This window comes from Protopterus annectens, chromosome 9.part0 (assembly GCF_019279795.1).
Source record: "Protopterus annectens isolate FY-2018-M chromosome 9.part0, PAN1.0, whole genome shotgun sequence".
NCBI lineage: Eukaryota > Metazoa > Chordata > Ceratodontiformes > Protopteridae > Protopterus > Protopterus annectens.
The window spans coordinates 521,654,331-521,674,913 of record NC_056743.1 but is presented as its reverse complement, the minus strand read 5'-3'; the positions used below and the strand labels follow the sequence as shown (position 1 = coordinate 521,674,913).

Here is a 20,583-nt window from a genome sequence, read left to right as displayed (position 1 = left end):
ATCCTGCATTTCTGGCCTTGTTCACGGTGTCTGTAAAAGATAATAGGGCTGCAGCTGTGCTGTGGCTAGGTCGGAAGCCATGTTGGGTTTTGGTTAAAAGACTGTTTTGCAGCAGATATTGCATTACCTGGTGATGGATACCTCTCTCGAGAATTATGGATATAGGACGTAAATTGGATGGGTCAAAAGATTTGCCTCCTTTGTGGATGGGGGTGATATGGGTGACAAGATGGATATAGGATGGAAATTTGATGGATCAAAAGATTTGCCTCCTTTGTGGATGGGGGTGATGTGAGATTGTTTCCATATGGTAGGTACTTCTGATTTGGATAAAGACCTATTTATAAACATACTGATTGGGTAGGCGACTGAGTTAGCAGCCAGTATGAGGTAGTATGGGGTGAGATTGTACGCTGAAGTAGAGCAGGGTTTTAGTTTTTGTAGCAGTTTCTTAATAGTGTCAGTGGGTACGGGCTGAAATGAGAATGGGGTTTGTATGACATTTTCTTGAGTAGGGAGGTTAGTAATGGCAGGGTTAGAAGTAATTGATGGCCTAGGGTTGGTGTCTGAATAGGTTGAAAAGTGGGGGGGGGTCCAGCATTAGGGGGTGTTAGTTAGTAGGTCCAAAATTGATTTTATGAAGTGCTTGTTAAAGTTTTCGGCTATTTGTGATGGAGGGGTATCAGGTGATAGGGTGTGCTCTCCATTTCTTTCAGGGTTAAGTAGGGAAGATGTGGAGTGCCAAAATTTACTGGGGTTGATTTTATGCTGGAGTTGAAGCTGGGAATAATCTGACTTCTTATGTCTGTTGATTAGTTTTGTTACATCGTGTTTTGAAATTAACATGATTTTGTTCATTTTTGTTTTGTTTCCAGGTTGACCAGGCTAGGTCCCTGTGCTTCATCAGGTGGTTACATTCCTTAGAGAGCCATGGTGCTTCATCAGGTGTTTACATTCCTTAGAGAGCCATGGTGCTTCATCAGGTGTTTACATTAGAGAGCCATGGTGCTGAGTTCTGTTTGATTCTTTTCATACGAATGAGAACTAGTGTTTTAAGTATGTGAAGAAAGGTGTTATTAAAGTATAGTACAGCATCATTAAGGGGTAGCTGTTTAAGGGGTGTCCAGTCTATTTCCTGTAGCAGATTGTTGAATTAATGCTGACAAAAATTGAGTTTCCTAACTGATTTTACAGTATGTACTCTTAGTTGTTGGGAGTTTGTTCTAAGGGAGTAACCTGGCAGATGACCACTCAGGGAGCTAGGCAGTGTACAAGAAGAGGGGTAATTAGCAGGGTGGGATACCAGAATCCAGCCTAAGGTGGGTTGGCAGGCAAGATCTTTGCTGTATCTTCTTGAAGCACTGATAAGCTGAGAAAAAAACATACAGATTTATACCATTTGTGGGGAGTCGGAAGCTATGGTTTGCTAATCTATATTTACATCTCCTAAGATTATTGTTTCAAGGTTTATTGTTTGGTATGTCCAGGATAAAATAATTTCCAACACTAGTATATTGTTACCCGGTGGGATATACATTACTTTTTATCTACTATGCCAAATTTTCATCTATCAATGAAATATTCTGCACCCCTATATCTATAGTTATATCCATATCACTAGCTATATATTTTACTTGTCTCACTTCATAGCTATATATTTTTATTTGTCCATCTTTGTATCTATGCACATATATGTTCAGTGAAAGGGATTTTTTACTTTACATACCGTGCAGATTCTTTCCACTCGAGTTCCTCTCCATCATGCTGGAGTGTGTCCATCTCAGTGAACAGGGTTGGTGTTGGAATGTCATCATCATCACCAAGGATGTAGCGGAGCCGTTCTGCTGCAGGTGACACTGGAAGAAGACATAAAAATCATGCTTAAGCAGTCATACTGAAGGACAGACTAGCTTTTTAGTAAAAAGGCAAGAGCAATGCAAACAAATTTTATGGTTGTGATGTCAAACTCTAAACAGGAAGATATTTGCCAGTCAAGCATGCCTCTCAACTGTTCCTATACTATCTATCTATGTATATGTATATGTATATATATATATATATATATATATATATAGAGAGAGAGAGAAAGAGAGAGAGAGATAGTATATGTATGTATATGGAAAAAAGCAAAAAAACTGTCCAAAAAAGCTATCCAGTATATGTAAAAAAATGCCTAAAAATACTGTTAACAGCTAATACCAATTAAAGCCACTTAAAGCAGGCTATGACAGTAAAACTGTATCATTGGGTCAAATGTTAGCTGTTTCATTCTTGAAAATTTAAAACAGAAGTAATCTCATTAATGCCAGGGGCACAGCAATCATTAAGTCTAATCTGCCAACAGAGTTCTTTGAATTCTAATAAAATATCAGGATCCCCAGCAAAAGGGGTCACTAAGACCCAATTGACAACAAAAAATAAACTTGTTAAATTCTAAGCAAATTAAAGAGTGCTTAAATAAAGCAAGCATGTGCGGTTTCATCCTTTTGATGTTATATATACTTTATATATGCATGTATAGATATATATATATATATATATATATATATATATATATATGTATACACACACACATTATATATATGACATGTTCTTATATATTACACACATTATATATATATGACATGTTATTTTATCTTGTCTCTAAGTCTTCTATTGGTTTTGCCAATATAAAATCTGTTGCAAGAACTGCACAAAAGCCAGACTACATATGTTGAATTACAATTAACTTTACCTGGGCAAGGAATTGTCTTCATATGTTTATGGACAATAGTGTAGTGTCCCTCATGAATAAAATGGCACCATCTATAAAAAACACATTTAAACATGCGACTGACTCCAGATAAATTTCCTGGACCCATTTTCTAATACCACTTTAATATTCTTCCCTCTGGAATAGATGATCAGAGGTATATCACCAAGATGCTTCTTAAGGGTATCGCTAAAAATGGTGCCCCAAAAGGTCCTGGCAATGTTGACATGAATATGAGTGGAGTCGCTAAAAGGGAAAATAAACATACAATGTTTCCTAATGTCAAATAAATGACTATTGGAAGTCAGAATGTTATGAGAGTATTATCGGTGGTGCTGGGGTAACCTACAGAAAAAGAATTGGAATTACACAGGATGGGAGCAAACTGATCCTCCCTGTGACCTGCCACTTGAGCTTTGATATTGTTCAAAAGTGCGATGGGATAACCCCTGTCTAGAAATAAACACATCAGATGGTGTAATTCAAAATCAGAGTCACAGGAGACAATGTGAAAAGCCTAGCTATCTGTCCTTTGACTACTGACTTATTCTGAAAAAGGGGATGACAACTGTCAAAGTGAAGGTATTTGTGAAAATGTATTTTCTATAAATAGCAGAGGTATAACAACTCCCAGAGTTTTTACCAAATGTATTTAAAAAGACTTCTTTTAAAAGATATGACACATTTTTCACCATATTAATTTAATTGTATAGAAGACTTTGATGCATTCCTCCAACACTATCTTAACATTCTACATTTTTTGGAATTATTCCTTTCTACAAACTAAACTACTAAAACTCATATATCAAAAACAACCTCCCATGGATACCAAAGTTCCTAGTTTGCCTGTTGTATAGACAGACTACTAATTGATTTTAAAAGTACAAATGTCTATATGTTAAAATTATGTAACATTGTTAATATGACAATATCAAAATATTTAAAAATCCTTTATCTTATTAAATTAATTCATTAAATCTGTACATAATTGAGGTCAATGAGAATGTCTTGGTATTTCTATGCAGTCAAAAGAAAAATAAAAAATACATTTGCAGTCTATATTGTATTCAGATGTTACAATATGCTTAATTCAAATCCCATTTCCCTTCCTGGGGTCAAACATATTGAAAAATCTGCTTTGCTTTTGATCAAAATAGATGTACTGATTCAGCAATATAACACCCAAATTTCAGCTCTGACTTATGAAATGAGTTATTTCAGGTAGTCTTAGTGAATCTCATATACAGTGTGCAAAAAGCTTCAAAGTTCACATGACCAGCTAAAAATTTCAGCTTTCAGGATTTTTTAAATAATTTATAGGATTTTCTATGTAAATGACATTTTGTACATTAACATTTCTGCCATATGCAGATATGTTTATTACATATCTTTCTTATAAGCAGTTTATTTAAAAATATTTTCTGTCTTACATGCCCACTAGTATTCTACTTCACTCTATATAACTTGTATTTCTAAAATCTCCCACCAAAGAGCTATTTAATCATCAGCTCTCTACTAGAGATTACAATGTGTATATATTTCTTAACTTACTGATATCCTTCTTTTATTAATCTTACATAGTACATATTCCATTCCTTGTTGTTGCGTCTTTCGGCTTTTCCCGGTTAGGGGGTCACCACAGCGGAACTCCGGTCCGCTAATGATTGGCAGTAGATTTTTATGTGCCGAATTGCCAGCTCTGATGCACAACCTTCAAAGAAGGTACGCCCATTCACGCACGTCTCCACACAGAAGATGCTCTAGCTGAGAATCGAACAAGACAACGTCGTACTGTGTGTGAGGTGACAACACTACCGCAGCACCACCACTGCAGTCTATATTCCATTCCTTGTGCATTTGCATATTATTCATAAAATGTTTGTTGTTCTTTTTAATTCTAGTATTACAAGCGATTTGGACTAAATGTAAAAGAATATTTGCTTGTTTAATCTGAATGTGTGTTTTTAGTCATTGTGAAATGCTGTTCTGATCTAAGCTTCACATCCTGTCATTAGAATTTGATTACAGCATGTGAAAATGACAACTCAAAGAACACAGAAGCTGCTAATTTTCTCTGCAAGTTTCTCATTCTTCTTAATTCTGTACTTTTCCATTAATGGGGCAACACTTCTAATGAGTGCTTTCTGTTATCAGGCCAACATCGGAAAAGTACCTTCTTTTCTCAGAGGCATTTTGTACTTAGTGAATATACTCAATCACACAATGAAAGCTGTAGAAAGAGTTATAATGCCAGTTCATTTTAACCACAAAGAAAAAGATGCACAACAGGCAGCTCTCATGGGGGAATACAGTAGCTCCCCGTCACGACCTATCCACCAAGAATTGTTTAAGACACGTTGTAAATTACTCACATTTGCTCATTTAGAGACCCTGATTGGTGTCTCAGGATTTATCACCACATATTGTCTTTACAAGGTGTAACGGGAGCAAAATAGGGAATAATGTCAGGGGTAACTTACACCAGAAAGTTAGAAACGAAACATGGACCCGTTCAGGCAAACGCATTTAACATGCATACTTCTCAAACTTGCTGTCTCATGACCAGGGTAGAAAAAGTGCAGCAACTACAGAATATATGTTGTCATTGGAGAGTTTGGAAAGAGCAATTCCAAATACTCATTAGCATGTTTTACATGTGGATATTAATAGGTACACAATTTTTGCATGGTAGTTTTCCGGTATGGCTAAAACGTAATATTTATCCGTGCCTGGAAATTAAGTGTGTGTGTGTGTGTGTGTGTGTGTGTGTGTGTGTGTGTGGGGGGGGGGTCCACTTCTGCAGCAGCAGTGAGATCAGTGCGAGCAGCTGTGAAGACTGCAAGCACTCGTTACTCGTTAGGAAGTGTTCACATAACAACTGGAACATTCTTTTATTCCCAAGCTTTTTAAAGAGTTAATTGTTTAATATTTGACCTGTGAAAGGAATGTGTTACACAGGAACAAAGAAAACTAAACCACCAGCACTTTAACAATTCTAATTAGCTTATTACTTATATCGGACATTCAGTTAACCCAGCAATGCACATACTAAGCAAAGTTAAATACAATTCTTAACTTGTACCGTCTTAAAGTTACCAGTTGTATTGCTTATAATTTAATGACATTCTCTTACAGGCAGTATTTGTTTAACATTTAGAAATACATTTATATGTTTAGTTAAATGAACTATATTGTCTTTCACTGTAAATACAGTAAAACTAACCATTTATATTTATTATCATGAAAAATTATTTAGCGTAAAATATAAATATGTGCTTACATATGTCCAATGCAAGCCTTTTACTTAGATGGTAAATCTATTGTTTCAGAAAATAAAAGTCCTGTAATCAGTGAGTAAAATTCAGTTGTTTTTAAGCGTTTTAGTTTTTGAAGCAGTTTTCCAGGAATTCAGTTGACTCTGTCACTTGAGGAATATATTGTTGCTATCCATTTCTTTAGTGTTAAGGATTTTATTTTTGTAATCAAAAGTAGATGCCTTCTCCAGTGTATCAAATATTTTAGTTCCTTCATTAAGAAATAATTTGATCCCTGCAGGAAACACAAAATTGGCTTTAATATTGTACTTTTTAAGTTCCTTAATTACTGGTAAGCAGGATTTTCTTTTACGCATTACTTTACTGGAATAATCATTATGAAATCTGACTGCATGTTCACTTGTTTTAATAGGTGGGCTGAACCATCCTATTTTTAATATTTGATCTTTTTCTAAGCTAGATATGAACTTAACTATAACTGAATGCGGTGGTGAGTTTTCCTTCTTTGAATGTGACCTCAGGGATCTATGTGCCCCTTCAATTCCAAAATATAAATGTTTTATGTAGCCAGGTTGTTAAGAAGCTTATTATAGTGTCTCCCTCAGACTTTTTAGGTATACCATAAATTCTAATCTTATTTCATCTCAGTCTATTTTCTAAATTACCAGCTTTAAATATGAGCCAGTTATTTTGTTTTAAAATAGATTCAGTCTGAGACTCACCTTCAGTTATTTTCCCTTTATGATCATTTAAAGCTTCTTCCGTACTGCTAATTCATGCACATTGTTGTTTCATAAGAATTTCTAAATGCTCAATCTTCTTTCTGGACTCTTCTTTGAAACTTTCTGTTTTGGTATCCATTTTGTCCATTTTAAGTAATATATCCTGCATACTATATATTGGGTGGCCATGGTGATGCAGCAGTTAGCATTATCACCTCACAGCAAGAGGATCTCCGGTTCGATTCTTGGCTGGGGTGCCTTCTGTGTGGAGTCTGCATGTCCTCCCTGTGGTCGCGTGGGTTTCATCCGGGTACTCCAGTTTCCTCCCACATCCCAAAGACATGTTGTAGGTGGATTGGACACACTAAATTGGCCCTAAGTGTGAGTGCATGCATGTGTGCCCCTTCTGTGGGAGTTTGGGCACCAGGCTGGCAACTCGGCACTGTAAAACTACACTACCAATCATGAGCAGACAGGTGATCCACTGAGGCGACCCCTAACCGGGAAAAGCCGAAAGAAGAAGAATCCTGCATACTAGATATTAGTGACTGGATGTCCTTTTTTAACACAAGAATTCTGAGTACCATTTCTTTAGTGGCCGATGTTGAAGTCTCTTCTCTCAATCAAGCAGTTGAAATTCTGACAGGAAAATTAACTTTTGAAGAACTTGAAGCTATAAATCTTTTCTCTGACTATTAGTGAATAAAATTGGCTAACAAATATCTCCAAATTTCAGTTTTTTTGATTATATTTTCTGTCAGAGAAAAGTTTTCAGTCACAGGGCTTTCTCCAATTGCTGTTCTCAGTTAGTCATCTTGGCCGCCTAACAAATTACGTTGACTTCTTGACAGAATATCTGTAATACCAGAAAAACATTCTCCTTGTACAGTTCTGCTGCATTTACACATGGCCTATACTGGTCAGATTTCCTGGTATATGGTCTGAAGTAATGATCTTGCCCAGCATATAAATAATGATAGCCTTCTACAAATTATGACATGCTTTTTTTATTCTGTTTGAGTCTCTTGAATTCTACCCATTTGGTGACGTAGTTCAGACAGGATACTGATAGATATTAGTAAAGATGGGTCATAGTGAATGCAATGTTCTCTGAAAATTGCATTATTAATAGAGGGCTAGTACGTGGTTTATCACTGGGAGTGGATTTTTTTAGTGTCTCATCATATCAGGGGTTCTGAACAGAACTCCCTTTAATAATATTAACCCAAATGGTAACACTATTTTTAAAGTATAGCAGACAAAAATAATCTAGTATTATGGAAGCAGTCATTTTAGAAAATAAATTATTCTGAACAATATAGTTTTATTTAGTAATAATCCTGAAAGTTGCTTCATTTGCAAGTTATCACAGTCGGCAAACAGCATATATAGATTATGTTAAAAGTATCCAAATTCAGACAAGTTAGGATATAGTTTAAAGAGCTAAAGAACATGTTTACACAGAACAATATATAATGGGAAAAAATCTAAATTAGTAGAACAACCTTGACCTGCAATAACTCATTTAAGAGCTCTTGTAATAACAAGCAATAAGCATTTTAAACCTTTTCACAAATCAAAGTAAAGTAAAGAAGCTGGAAAGACTACTTTTGAATAAAGTAATGGTTTGACAGCTGGCAACATCTAAATACTATTCATTGTATGTGATGGAGGAAGTACCAAAAAAGACCCACAAACTAAGTATAGATTGGCATTCTGTGTTCTTGGATAGCCTGTTGGCTATCTGTGCCATTCAAAATCATCTAGCTGATTGCTTAGGAGCTTCAGTATCACCTCTACTTCATTGCATCATATTCCTGTGAGTGACTTTTGTGCAATTTTTTTTTTAAATTCCATGGTTCATTAAACCCCTGTGCATATTTTTCAGTTTTCATCACTCTATTATGACCGTGAAGATGGCATATATAAATTATGGAGGTGTGGCAGACAAAACCTCCACCTGTGGGTGCAGGGGAGGGTGGCATGTGCTAAGAATTATTCTGTTTATATGTTTTTGCTTTCGGGTTTTACTTTTCTGATCCTGAGAAATTTATGAAGCATAACTCATTCTTGAGCATCTTGGCTGAACATAGGGGAAACTGAAATTCCCCTGCTACTGAATAATGGTTAAAATGACATATGTTGAAGTAGACTCAGCATCTAACCTTTCATCTCCTGGCTTTGACTGTATGAAAGATACATTGTTGGCTTAATGGTCAAGGTCTGTGCATCCCAAGTAAAAGGTACAGTGTTCAGTCCTGACCTCCAGTCTGTGTGGAGTTTGCATGTTATCCTTGTGTCGTCGTGGGGTTCCTTTATAAATATGCTGGATGTTTCCACCTCAAATTCACCCCAAAATTGAATGAAGTCATGAGCAGCAGCAAAAACCCTTTGTTGGGCCTATTGAGGAGGAGCTTTGTTAACTGTCAAACCGTATTAGATATTGCGGTGTGCAGCATCCTGTACCTAAAACAACACAGACTGTGTCAGGACTAGCTGCCTGATGATGGTAAAAATTGGCTGCAGATGACTGGTCACATTGACTAATGTCATCAAAAATAGGTATTGGCATTTTCTGGTGATAAGTGGGTTGAGAACCCAGGATACTCTGACCTACACCAGGGATGAATGCTAAGAGTGGGAGGATCTACATGCACACCATAAAGTCTATCAGCAAGTCTGGGTCAATAAGCTACTGGCTGGCCAGTGTCCAACTGCCCAACCCATGGTTACCTGGGATTGCTCTATCAAGTGAAAAAAGCTGGATGTAAAACCAATCAACAGCCATACATGAACTAAGAGTTGCTACACTGAATATAGCTTCACTGGCAGAACAAAGTTTTGCTGCATATGGTATGATGGTGAGAAGGGGATTGGACATGCTGGCTGACAAGGTGGAAAAGCTCTACTGTAAAGCCACTTGGCACGGGTCCAGCAAGAGTCACAAAAAGATCACATGCAAGAGTGGTCAATGTGCAACTCAGGTAGACTTCCTCTTAGTAAGGAAAGGTCTGTGGGATCAAATCCCATCAGCAAACAAGCTAGAGAGGGCAGATCAATAAAGCTACTGTATGCAGATGATCCGGCAATACATGCATTGCAAGCGGGCTCTGATCAGGAACTGAAGCAAATGATGCAAGAATGAACTGCAATACTGAATGCATATCAGCTGAAACTGAGTACAGACAAGAGAGGTAACATGGCAGCAAATGGAGGAAATCAAAAGAAGTCGAAGATTGAGATAGAAAGGAAAATAGTGCAAGAGGTTAACAGTTTCATGTATCTAGAAGGGGTGCTCGAGGAAAACAGAAGTCTAAAGGAGGAGGTTAAAGTTAGAAGCAGAGGTGCTGCAGACAAGTGACCCAGGGCACAGGAGTAGCGTGTGGCAGAAGAATGCCAAAGAAAATAAAAAGTAAGCTGAATAAAACAGTGGTGCAAAAAGCACTTCTGAATGGTAGAAAACCCAGGGTAGTGACCACAAAGCAGTTTAGGAAACTAGAACTGATGAAGTGTCTGAAGTGGGTGGTAGGATGCACATTGTGGGACAAAGAAATGATGACATCAGAGAAGAAGCCAAAGTAGCTCCAGTTGCGGAGATCAAACAGAATAAATTATGGTGGTTTGGGCAAATCTACCAGAAACCACAAGACAATTTGCTGAAGAGGATTTACAAGGAACAGGAAGAAGGGCAGAGGAAATTAATGCATCCAACAAAATGGCTGCATTGTGTGAAAGAAGACCTGCAACATTCATGCACGAGCTTTGCACTGAATCAACAGAGGTGGTGACAGTTTACGCATCATACCATGAAGTAAAATAGGCTAAAGGGGGGTTGATATGATGTTGATGATGATGAATACCTACAGCAACATGCAGCTGAACAGAGTTTTCTTCTACTTGAAAATACTTTTCTAGTATGTATAATGAAATACAGCCCTTCTGCTCAGCATTAGATTAATGAAAACACATATTTTATTTAAAAATGACAAAACTGATGACAAATGTATTTATATAAGTATAATACACATAGCCAAGATTAATTACCACCGAATAAAGCAGAAATGTGTGTCTTGTTTTAATCAGTAAGTGTTGTCCAACAATATGTTTTCATTGACATTACTAGACGGGGAATAATTCTAAACCATTCCCTTCTCTTATATGCCCTATCATATTCCAAAACATTTGCTGCAATCTTTTCTGGAACCTCCATATCAGAGAAATAATACATTTGCAGACAGTAGACAGAAACAGAACACAATTATATTTGAAAATAAAAAGACTTTGTGGGTAAACATTTGTAGATCAGGATTGTAAAAATTCAGATTCCCTAAGAAAAAAATGCTGTTCTACTCCAGGTTATAGTTCCACAAATAATAATAATAGTAATAAAAGGCTTTACAAATTCTGTATGAATTCAACATTTAACATCAAATGTCAAATTTCAAAAGTGGTGCTTTGTGGGGAGCAAAGCCCTCTTACACTCCCTCAGGCAGGGAACTTTTTTTACTCTGCATATTCCTATTAAAATAATCCACTCCAAGTTTGCTGCACCAGAGAAAAGGGTATTTTTCACCGACTCAAACCCTATTAAAAAAGAGGTAAAATTTTCAGTCACTAATGGTTCTAAAAACATCCATCCATTCTAACCAAGTTGTGGATTGTTTGAGAAGTAATATGCATCACATATGCAGGAAAAAATTGTTCACAAGTACTGCAGTAATATTTATGCTGTAGAACTACGTGTTATGCTGTTATTTACTTCGTGGTATGGTACCATGATATGCTAGAAAAAGTGAACAGTGTGGCAACACATGTGAAGAGTTCTTGTATTGTTTCTTTATTCATTTCACTACATCCTGGGCCACAGGAATCTCTTTACTCTATTACCCTTTGACTATTGTGGCCTCTTCTCTGTTGTCAATAGTCTTTCTTACAAAGATAATAATCTTGGGCGGCCACGGTGGTGCAGTTGTTAGCATTGCCGCCTTACAGCAAGAGGTTCTCCGGTTTGATCCTCGGCTGGGGTGCCTTCTTTGTGGAGTCTGCATGTCCTCCCTGTGGTCGCATGGGTTTCCTCCGGGTGCTCCAGTTTCCTCCCACATCCCAAAGACATGCTGCAGGTGCATTGGACACTCTAAATTGGCCCTAGGTGTGAGTGCGTGTGTGTGTGTGCCTTCTGTAGAAGGTTGGGTGCTGGGCTGGCAACTTGACACTGTAAAACTCCACTGCCAATCATGAGCAGACAGGTGATCCGCTGTGGCGACCCTTAACCGGGAAAAGCCGAAAGAAGAAGAAGACAAAGATAATAATCTTGTTTGATTAATTAGTGTAACTTTACTAAAGCATTTGTGATTTGCAGCCACAGAAAGGATGGTTTCGAGAAGATGCAGAATATTTTTTCTGTCTTCTTGCTTGGGGAGGGCTTGAGGTTTCCTGACAGCAATATGATACACATTCACTGGTGCACAGGGGCTGTAACCACATCTACTGCTAATTTCTTCCAACCTTTGTTAGCTCCTTGTGCACATCCATGCATTAAAGGTGAATACCTTCACTATATGCTAGTCAGATGATTTATATCCAAAATGTTGCCCTATTAATAAAAAAGTAATTTATCTGTTATGGTAAACAGTGATGTAGTAATTGTGCTTGGTCTGTGTTACACCTTAGATTACTCTCAACACATCACTGTACACTGACAAATTTTTTGCTTGCCACAGTTTACCTTCTGTATAGTGGCCGGCTCAAAATATATGATACAAATGCCCCAGAAAATGATGAAGGCAGATGAGGATATGGAGATCTAAATTATTATTCATGGCATACAGGGACAAGTAAGCCATATGCCTGAATGTTTACTGAGAAGTGCTCTATGCGGCTGGTGAACATAGCTATATAATAAAGTAGGAAGCAAAACACAAGACAGAGCATATTTTTCCAAATGTTCATTATTAAGTTTTGGGGTGAATAGCTGAGCTTTGGCAGCAGCTTTCCTATTGTCATTATAAAGGTCGTAACAACAAAAGACATATACTGTCAATTTGTCGACTAGAAATAAAGCAGAAATGAGTGACAAACACAAGCAAATTGCAAACTGAAATAAATTGATTGTATTTTGTTTTAATATAGTTTGCTCAGAGTCCAATAGATAAAATCATGTTAGGGAGGGAAAGGAAATTAGTATATACTTGTATTGATAATATTACTCTTGGCCAAACTGTAGCAATCATTTTTATAGCAGATTTATACATATGAAGGTTTTATTTGATAATCAAGTATTCATACAGCTGGAAGGCATGCATTTTACTGAACAGAACTTGATTTCTGTGCTCAGAAATGTAATAGACTTGACTTTTTACATTTTTTCTTGAAGTTCAGCTGTGAGAAGAGTCAATAAAAAGGCAATGGAGAAAGCACTTCTGCTAACTGAATGGCTTACATTGATTCCTGATGCATAGTTTTTCTTTATTACATGAGATGACATACTGTGGTCTTGCTTGGTCAGCCTGTTATGATACCCCTCAGGCGCATAGTGTTTTGTTGTTTTATTTCATCCCATGCATACTATCACAGCACATAACTCACCTTGTTTTGCTGACTGACGACACTTTATATTGTGGATGTGGGCTCATCTTTACTTCATTATTCTTTTTGACTACTTCTCTCTCTTTCAATGCCCCTAGTCATTCCATTCTGTTAACTCTGATTTTGGTAATGCCTATGATTTTGTATCCCAGTTTTTCCTTGCCCGTACCAAAATGGTGTGCCCCATGATCTTACCTCTCAACTTATTATAGCAAAAAATCTGGGCATAGCCAAAAACTGTGTGTGTGTGTGTGTGTGGGGGGGGGGGGGCAAAACTAAGGACAGATTTTAAATAATTTTCTTTTAAATTTAGAAAGTTGCTAGAATAACAGGTTTTTCATTAGCATGCATTTTCAGAAGGAAATAAAGTCTGAAAGTCAAATGTTTATCATTATTTATTAACTTCAATCACCAATGATTTGCCAGAAAACCACAATTATTTTGAAGAACAGGCCAAAATATGAGGCAAAAATCTTTTTGAAAAGATTTCAAGTCTGCATAAACTAAAGGACTGTTGGTAATTCCCTGCTGGGTCAGGAAATTAAACCTATATTTTCTGACGGTGAGTGACACAGTTGCTTTCTGTTTCACCTCCTCCATTTTGTTTTCTGTTTTAAAAAATCGGAGAGAGACGCACACAAATTATCTAGGCTGCACATTTCTTACGTTTATTCATTGGGTGAATTGTTTCTTCAGTGATACTTAAATACACAGTGAATTTCTGGGTCGCTGTATTTTTCTGAAAAAATTTCAAGTCTGCACAAACTAGAAGCACTGGTGGCGATTCCCTGCTAGTTCTTTCCACCCCTCCCTTTGACCTGCTTTTTAAACCTGGTGATTTTAAGCTGCCCATTCCTACAGTAAACTGAGATTAATAAGCTCTTCCTTTTCTACACTGCTGTTGATATCTTGAATTAGTTATTTGCCTTTCACTTGTGCTTATATTGAAAAAATGCATTTTGCCTCATTGTCTATTCTACTGAATTACTTGCCCTGAATTCATTATCTAACTAGCTGTTTGACAAAGTAGTATATTTTTACACTTTAGCAAGCTCTTGTTTTTACATCAAGAGATCAGTGGACTTTTCATCTAGTGCACTGGGAAGTAGCCTGGTCTGTTTAGGTTGGGGAAACACTTGAGATTTCTGCATTTAGTTTTATTGGCTGGGGGGGGGGTTATTACTCAGATTATCTTGTTTTTAGTGCCTTTATAAATTCTATTCAATTCAGTATCTCTTGGCATATCTATACAAAGTGAAGTACTTTTATTGAATAATCACACTTATATAAGCTGTTTTCAGTACACTGATATACCTGCTTTTTAAGTTTGTTTGTGGTAGCATTTCTTATCTTTTAAGTTTGTTTGTGGTAGTATTTCAGTCTGCACACTCCTTTATTGTGCTTTTATGTTAGGAGGACTGGGAGTATATTCATCTAGTGGCAGTAGGTGTTTACATAGTCTATCTGAGCAGTGACGCTCACAAAAGAAATCTAAGTATTTTTTTAATTTTGTATTTCTGTTATATATTTTGACTGTACTTTAGCAGTTTCAACAAAAACTGCACTGTCTACTGCTGCTTTAAGTAGTTATTTGAGCTGCATTACATTGTATCTCATAGTTATATGGCTGTTGTAGGTAGTTTGTATGGTCTTATTACACTTGGGCTCCAAACCAGCTATTCTACTTTAAGCAGGTGTTTTTCTGCACCCCTATGGTAGATGTGTGCTGATCTAACCTGTCTGAGTTGGGCATTTCTGGTGGAATACTTATTGTGTGCTTTCCTGATTGATAGCTAGTGTAAAACTTGTTTCTGTTTGCTCACAATTACGCCTCGCATTTGTATGCTGACGACTGCAAATCATTCCATCCCCCAATGATTTTAATACACTACAGACAGGGTTAACTCAGACAAATGATAAGATTTAATCCATGGTTTTGGCACCAATGGATGAATGATCTCAAATTCACTTCTGGGGAAGTGCCTATGTCCCTCATGAACAGAGAAAGCCGGCATTAACTACTATAGACAATTACCTCTGCGAACTTCACTCAATTAACCACCGACAACTGGGGCAACTCAAGATAAATATGGTAAAGGCATTAGGGCCATTAGCCCAGTAACCTCCTATGAACATATGGACATTCTGTGAAAATCTAGACAATTGAGGGGTATGCTCGTGATAGAAAATAGAGATTAAAAACATATGTCAAACACTAAACTATCAATTTTTTTTCTTCTGAAAAGTGCACAATCACAAATACTCTTACTGCTTTGACTTTGTGTGTAAACAAAAAACAGTTTCTATTTTTTATATCCTTTTCAGAAATTTCCATACAAGGATCCAAAATATTACTTGTGTTCCTTAACCACATCCCTCCTTTGTCACAGTTTAGATTACATATTTGCAAAACATTACTTTTTTGATATATATCATAAAATCACAGTGGTTGAGTTGCTGTAAACATGCCTCATTTTGCTTATTATAGATTTAGCATTTACAATGTTGAGCTACTGTAAAAGTTACTTATGGGGAGCCTGCTCAAGAGAATGGAAATTCTCTAAGAAATATATTTGTTTCTCCAATATGTCTTGCTTATGTCACAAGCAAAATGTAGGTCTTTTAATCTAGTAGTCCTCATGCTGTTTGTTTGAGGATGTGCAAAACTCTAATTAAAACAAGGTCCAGGGATGCCTTGCATGGTAGGCAAAGATCGCATCTCAGAAGTCTGTATGATACTAAGTAAAGAGACAGGGCTTTGAGGTGATCAGCATAGGACATTGTGCTGACTGCCTGTATTCTTTTGTAAGGAGCCTTTGTGGACATTTCACTTGCTGCATGTGTCTGGTTAAGTACATACCAAAGGGGGAATTATACTCCATGATGGGTCTGATGAGGGTCAAGTGCATTGGTATGATGACCTTTCTGGACCTAAATGCCATGCCGTTGTTTATAAGCTGAGCAACATAGAAGGATTTCCTTACTGCCTTGGACATATATTGGTCAAAGGCTAGGTTACTATACTTAAGTTTCCAGATACCTGACTAATGAATCAACTTTTAGGGGTGTTTGATTGATGATGTACTTACCCGGGGTTGCTGACTTCCCAAAAGGTAGATGAAAGAGTGAGAAGGGAGAGTGTACCAAGGACGTACATCATGAGGTTAGCCTTTGGGTCAATCTCTGAAATCTTGCTCGCATATTATAGTGTTAGGACTCCAATGTTTGTCAGTTACGTCATGACCATCAGCTGATATGTACCAGGGTTAGAGATCATATGCGGCTAGATGTGCAAGTAGAAGCTTGACATTAAGTTTGGCAAGTTAGCGGCACATAGTAGTGACGATTTAGTTATATTCTGATACACGTCAGACATTCTGTTAATTTCATGTTCGATCGCAAGGGGATTTCTTAGGAAATGTTGTCTAAATGTGACCTATTGAATATGTTTTAATATTAATGATCTGGTTTTAACAAAGAATTGTGGATTTGCTGTTTTTATGCCTAGACCAAATACTTCGCATGGTTTTGATTACGTGTGAGTATTAAGCTAGGGTAGTCATCAAGGGGCTTAGTTTTATTTAATTTTAAGTTCATGCTGTGTTTATTTATACTTAGGAATGAGCACTTTTTCATCAATGCAAGGATGAGAGTTTCTGTTTTTGATTTTTGTGTTGCAATGAAGGGGTATTTCCTTTGATGGAAGTACGTGTACTACAATGCATTGCTAAACTGTGGTTCGCAATTAAATAATGTGTGAATAGGCTGATGAATTAATGAGCCCGCCAAAAAAGATTTGTATTTAAATGTGAGCTAACTTTTGTAACTGTATCTGATGAAGCGTAGCTAGTACTACGTGAAAGCGCTTATTTCTTATTTTGCAATAAAGAGTCTCTGATTTATATGGTGATTGTCTATTGGAGTCTATATGCAGTGAAGAAGTTTTATCGTGGTGACTATTTTCACTCTTTCATCTACTTTGGTTTTTCACTTTGGTGAGAAGCGTCTTTGGCAGCGAGTTGTGTTCCTTTTTCACATTTTGTTCCCAAAAGGTACTGTGATGCATTTTTGGTATTGAGTTTTACATCATGGCTTTGGCATCAAGAATTTGTCTGTGCTAGACTTTCCTGAAAGGTATTTTCATCTTGGAGGGGTTTGATGATTGCTCCCAGTTAGTAAGCATCTGCAAACATGGGTAGCAAAAGGCATTTGGCTTTGACATCCAGGAAGCAGATGCCAAAGATGAATGGGTCTGGCACAGAGGACTCCACTAGTGACCATCTTCTTTGTGGAGGTGGCCTCAGTGATTCTAACCTCCTGGGTCCTATCAGTGATCCATCTAGCTATCCAGTGTAGCAGAAAAATCCCAGCGATCAACAGACAAACAAATCACCAACCAGTGGCAAAAAGCACCAGGAATCAGGATACTATGCTGGAAACACTAGGTTTATTGTAGATACATTTAGACTGTCTTCTTCAGAACAACTGAAGAAGACAGTCTAAGTACTGTGGAAAGCGCTTAACTATTGTATCTACAATAAACCTAGTGTTTCCAGCATAGTATCCTGATTCCTGGTGCTTTTTGCCACTGGTTGGTGATTTGTTTAGCTATCCAGTGTGTCATAAAGGGGTTTATACCTAGTTCCATAAGTTTGTTGAGAATGCCCGAGAGGTATTGCATACAATACTTTAGCCAGATCTAGGTAGGCAGTATGCACAGTTTTCCCCTCATCCATTGCTTTAGTGATCTTTTCAAAGAAGTTCACAAGATTCAGTAAGCATGGTCTTCCTTTGACAAAGCCAAACTGGGATGGATACAGTGTCTGGAGGTCACTTATGTCCTTGTTGTTACTTTCCATGATAATTCTTTCCATGGATTTGCAAAACAGACTAGTGGGTCTGTAGTTTCCAGGATTTGTTGAAAGTCTTCCCTTATGAAGGGGATGACTGTTAAGAGTCCTCCATTCGTGTGGCATAAAGTCTGTTTTTAGACCTTAGTTAAATAATTATTCCAAGGGTCCTGATAAATTATATTTTAGAAGACAGTTCATGAGGCATCCTGACATATTATCAGGGCCCATTGAGGTCATGTTCTGTGCTTTAGAAAGTGCAGCAAGTGCATGCTCCCTAGTTTAGTTGAGTTATGTTTGAGGCTATTTTGGGGAGAATGGTTGGGAGTGATAGGGTGGTACAGCTGGAACTGAATGCTCCCTAGTTTAGTTGAGTTATGTTTGAGGCTATTTTGGGGAGAATGGTTGGGAGTGATAGGGTGGTACAGCTGGAACTGAATGCTCCCTAGTTGAGTTGAGTTATGTTTGAGGCTATTTTGGGGAGAATGGTTGGGAGTGATAGGGTGGTACAGCTGGAACTGAATGCTCCCTAGTTGAGTTGAGTTATGTTTGAGGCTATTTTGGGGAGAATGGTTGGGAGTGATAGGGTGGTACAGCTGGAACTGAATGCTCCCTAGTTGAGTTGAGTTATGTTTGAGGCTATTTTGGGGAGAATGGTTGGGAGTGATAGGGTGGTACAGCTGGAACTGAATGCTCCCTAGTTGAGTTGAGTTATGTTTGAGGCTATTTTGGGGAGAATGGTTGGGAGTGATAGGGTGGTACAGCTGGAACTGAATGCTCCCTAGTTGAGTTGAGTTATGTTTGAGGCTATTTTGGGGAGAATGGTTGGGAGTGATAGGGTGGTACAGCTGGAACTGAATGCTCCCTAGTTGAGTTGAGTTATGTTTGAGGCTATTTTGGGGAGAATAGTTGGGAGTGATAGGGTGGTACAGCTGGAACTGAATGCTCCCTAGTTGAGTTGAGTTATGTTTGAGGCTATTTTGGGGAGAATGGTTGGGAGTGATAGGGTGGTACAGCTGGAACTGAATGCTCCCTAGTTGAGTTGAGTTATGTTTGAGGCTATTTTGGGGAGAATAGTTGGGAGTGATAGGGTGGTACAGCTGGAACTGAATGCTCCCTAGTTGAGTTGAGTTATGTTTGAGGCTATTTTGGGAGAATGGTTGGGAGTGATAGGGTGGTACAGCTGGAACTGAATGCTCCCTAGTTTAGTTGAGTTATGTTTGAGGCTATTTTGGGGAGAATGGTTGGGAGTGATAGGGTGGTACAGCTGGAACTGAATGCTCCCTAGTTGAGTTGAGTTATGTTTGAGGCTATTTTGGGGAGAATGGTTGGGAGTGATAGGGTGGTACAGCTGGAACTGAATGCTCCCTAGTTGAGTTGAGTTATGTTTGAGGCTATTTTGGGGAGAATGGTTGGGAGTGATAGGGTGGTACAGCTGGAACTGAATGCTCCCTAGTTGAGTTGAGTTATGTTTGAGGCTATTTTGGGGAGAATGGTTGGGAGTGATAGGGTGGTACAGCTGGAACTGAATGCTCCCTAGTTGAGTTGAGTTATGTTTGAGGCTATTTTGGGGAGAATGGTTGGGAGTGATAGGGTGGTACAGCTGGAACTGAATGCTCCCTAGTTGAGTTGAGTTATGTTTGAGGCTATTTTGGGGAGAATGGTTGGGAGTGATAGGGTGGTACAGCTGGAACTGAATGCTCCCTAGTTGAGTTGAGTTATGTTTGAGGCTATTTTGGGGAGAATGGTTGGGAGTGATAGGGTGGTACAGCTGGAACTGAATGCTCCCTAGTTGAGTTGAGTTATGTTTGAGGCTATTTTGGGGAGAATGGTTGGGAGTGATAGGGTGGTACAGCTGGAACTGAATGCTCCCTAGTTGAGTTGAGTTATGTTTGAGGCTATTTTGGGGAGAATGGTTGGGAGTGATAGGGTGGTACAGCTGGAACTGAATGCTCCCTAGTTGAGTTGAGTTATGTTTGAGGCTATTTTGGGGAGAATGGTTGGGAGTGATAGGGTGGTACAGCTGGAACTGAATGCTCCCTAGTTGAGTTGAGTTATGTTTGAGGCTATTTTGGGGAGAATGGTTGGGAGTGATAGGGTGGTACAGCTGGAACTGAATGCTCCCTAGTTGAGTTGAGTTATGTTTGAGGCTATTTTGGGGAGAATGGTTGGGAGTGATAGGGTGGTACAGCTGGAACTGAATGCTCCCTAGTTGAGTTGAGTTATGTTTGAGGCTATTTTGGGGAGAATGGTTGGGAGTGATAGGGTGGTACAGCTGGAACTGAATGCTCCCTAGTTGAGTTGAGTTATGTTTGAGGCTATTTTGGGGAGAATGGTTGGGAGTGATAGGGTGGTACAGCTGGAACTGAATGCTCCCTAGTTGAGTTGAGTTATGTTTG

The 20,583-nt window shown here is 38.1% G+C and overlaps 1 protein-coding gene across 2 annotated transcripts in view; it reads right to left on the bottom strand.

The window, feature by feature from the left end:
* The window catches only part of SLC4A5 (solute carrier family 4 member 5), a 765,106-nt gene that overhangs the window by 556,818 nt on the left and 187,705 nt on the right, over positions 1–20,583 (bottom strand). For both annotated transcript variants that reach the window (XM_044083082.1, XM_044083081.1), the window contains exon 2: positions 1,727–1,856. In XM_044083082.1, coding sequence (XP_043939017.1) covers positions 1,727–1,856 — 130 coding nt within the window. The remainder of the gene's footprint in view (positions 1–1,726; positions 1,857–20,583) is intronic.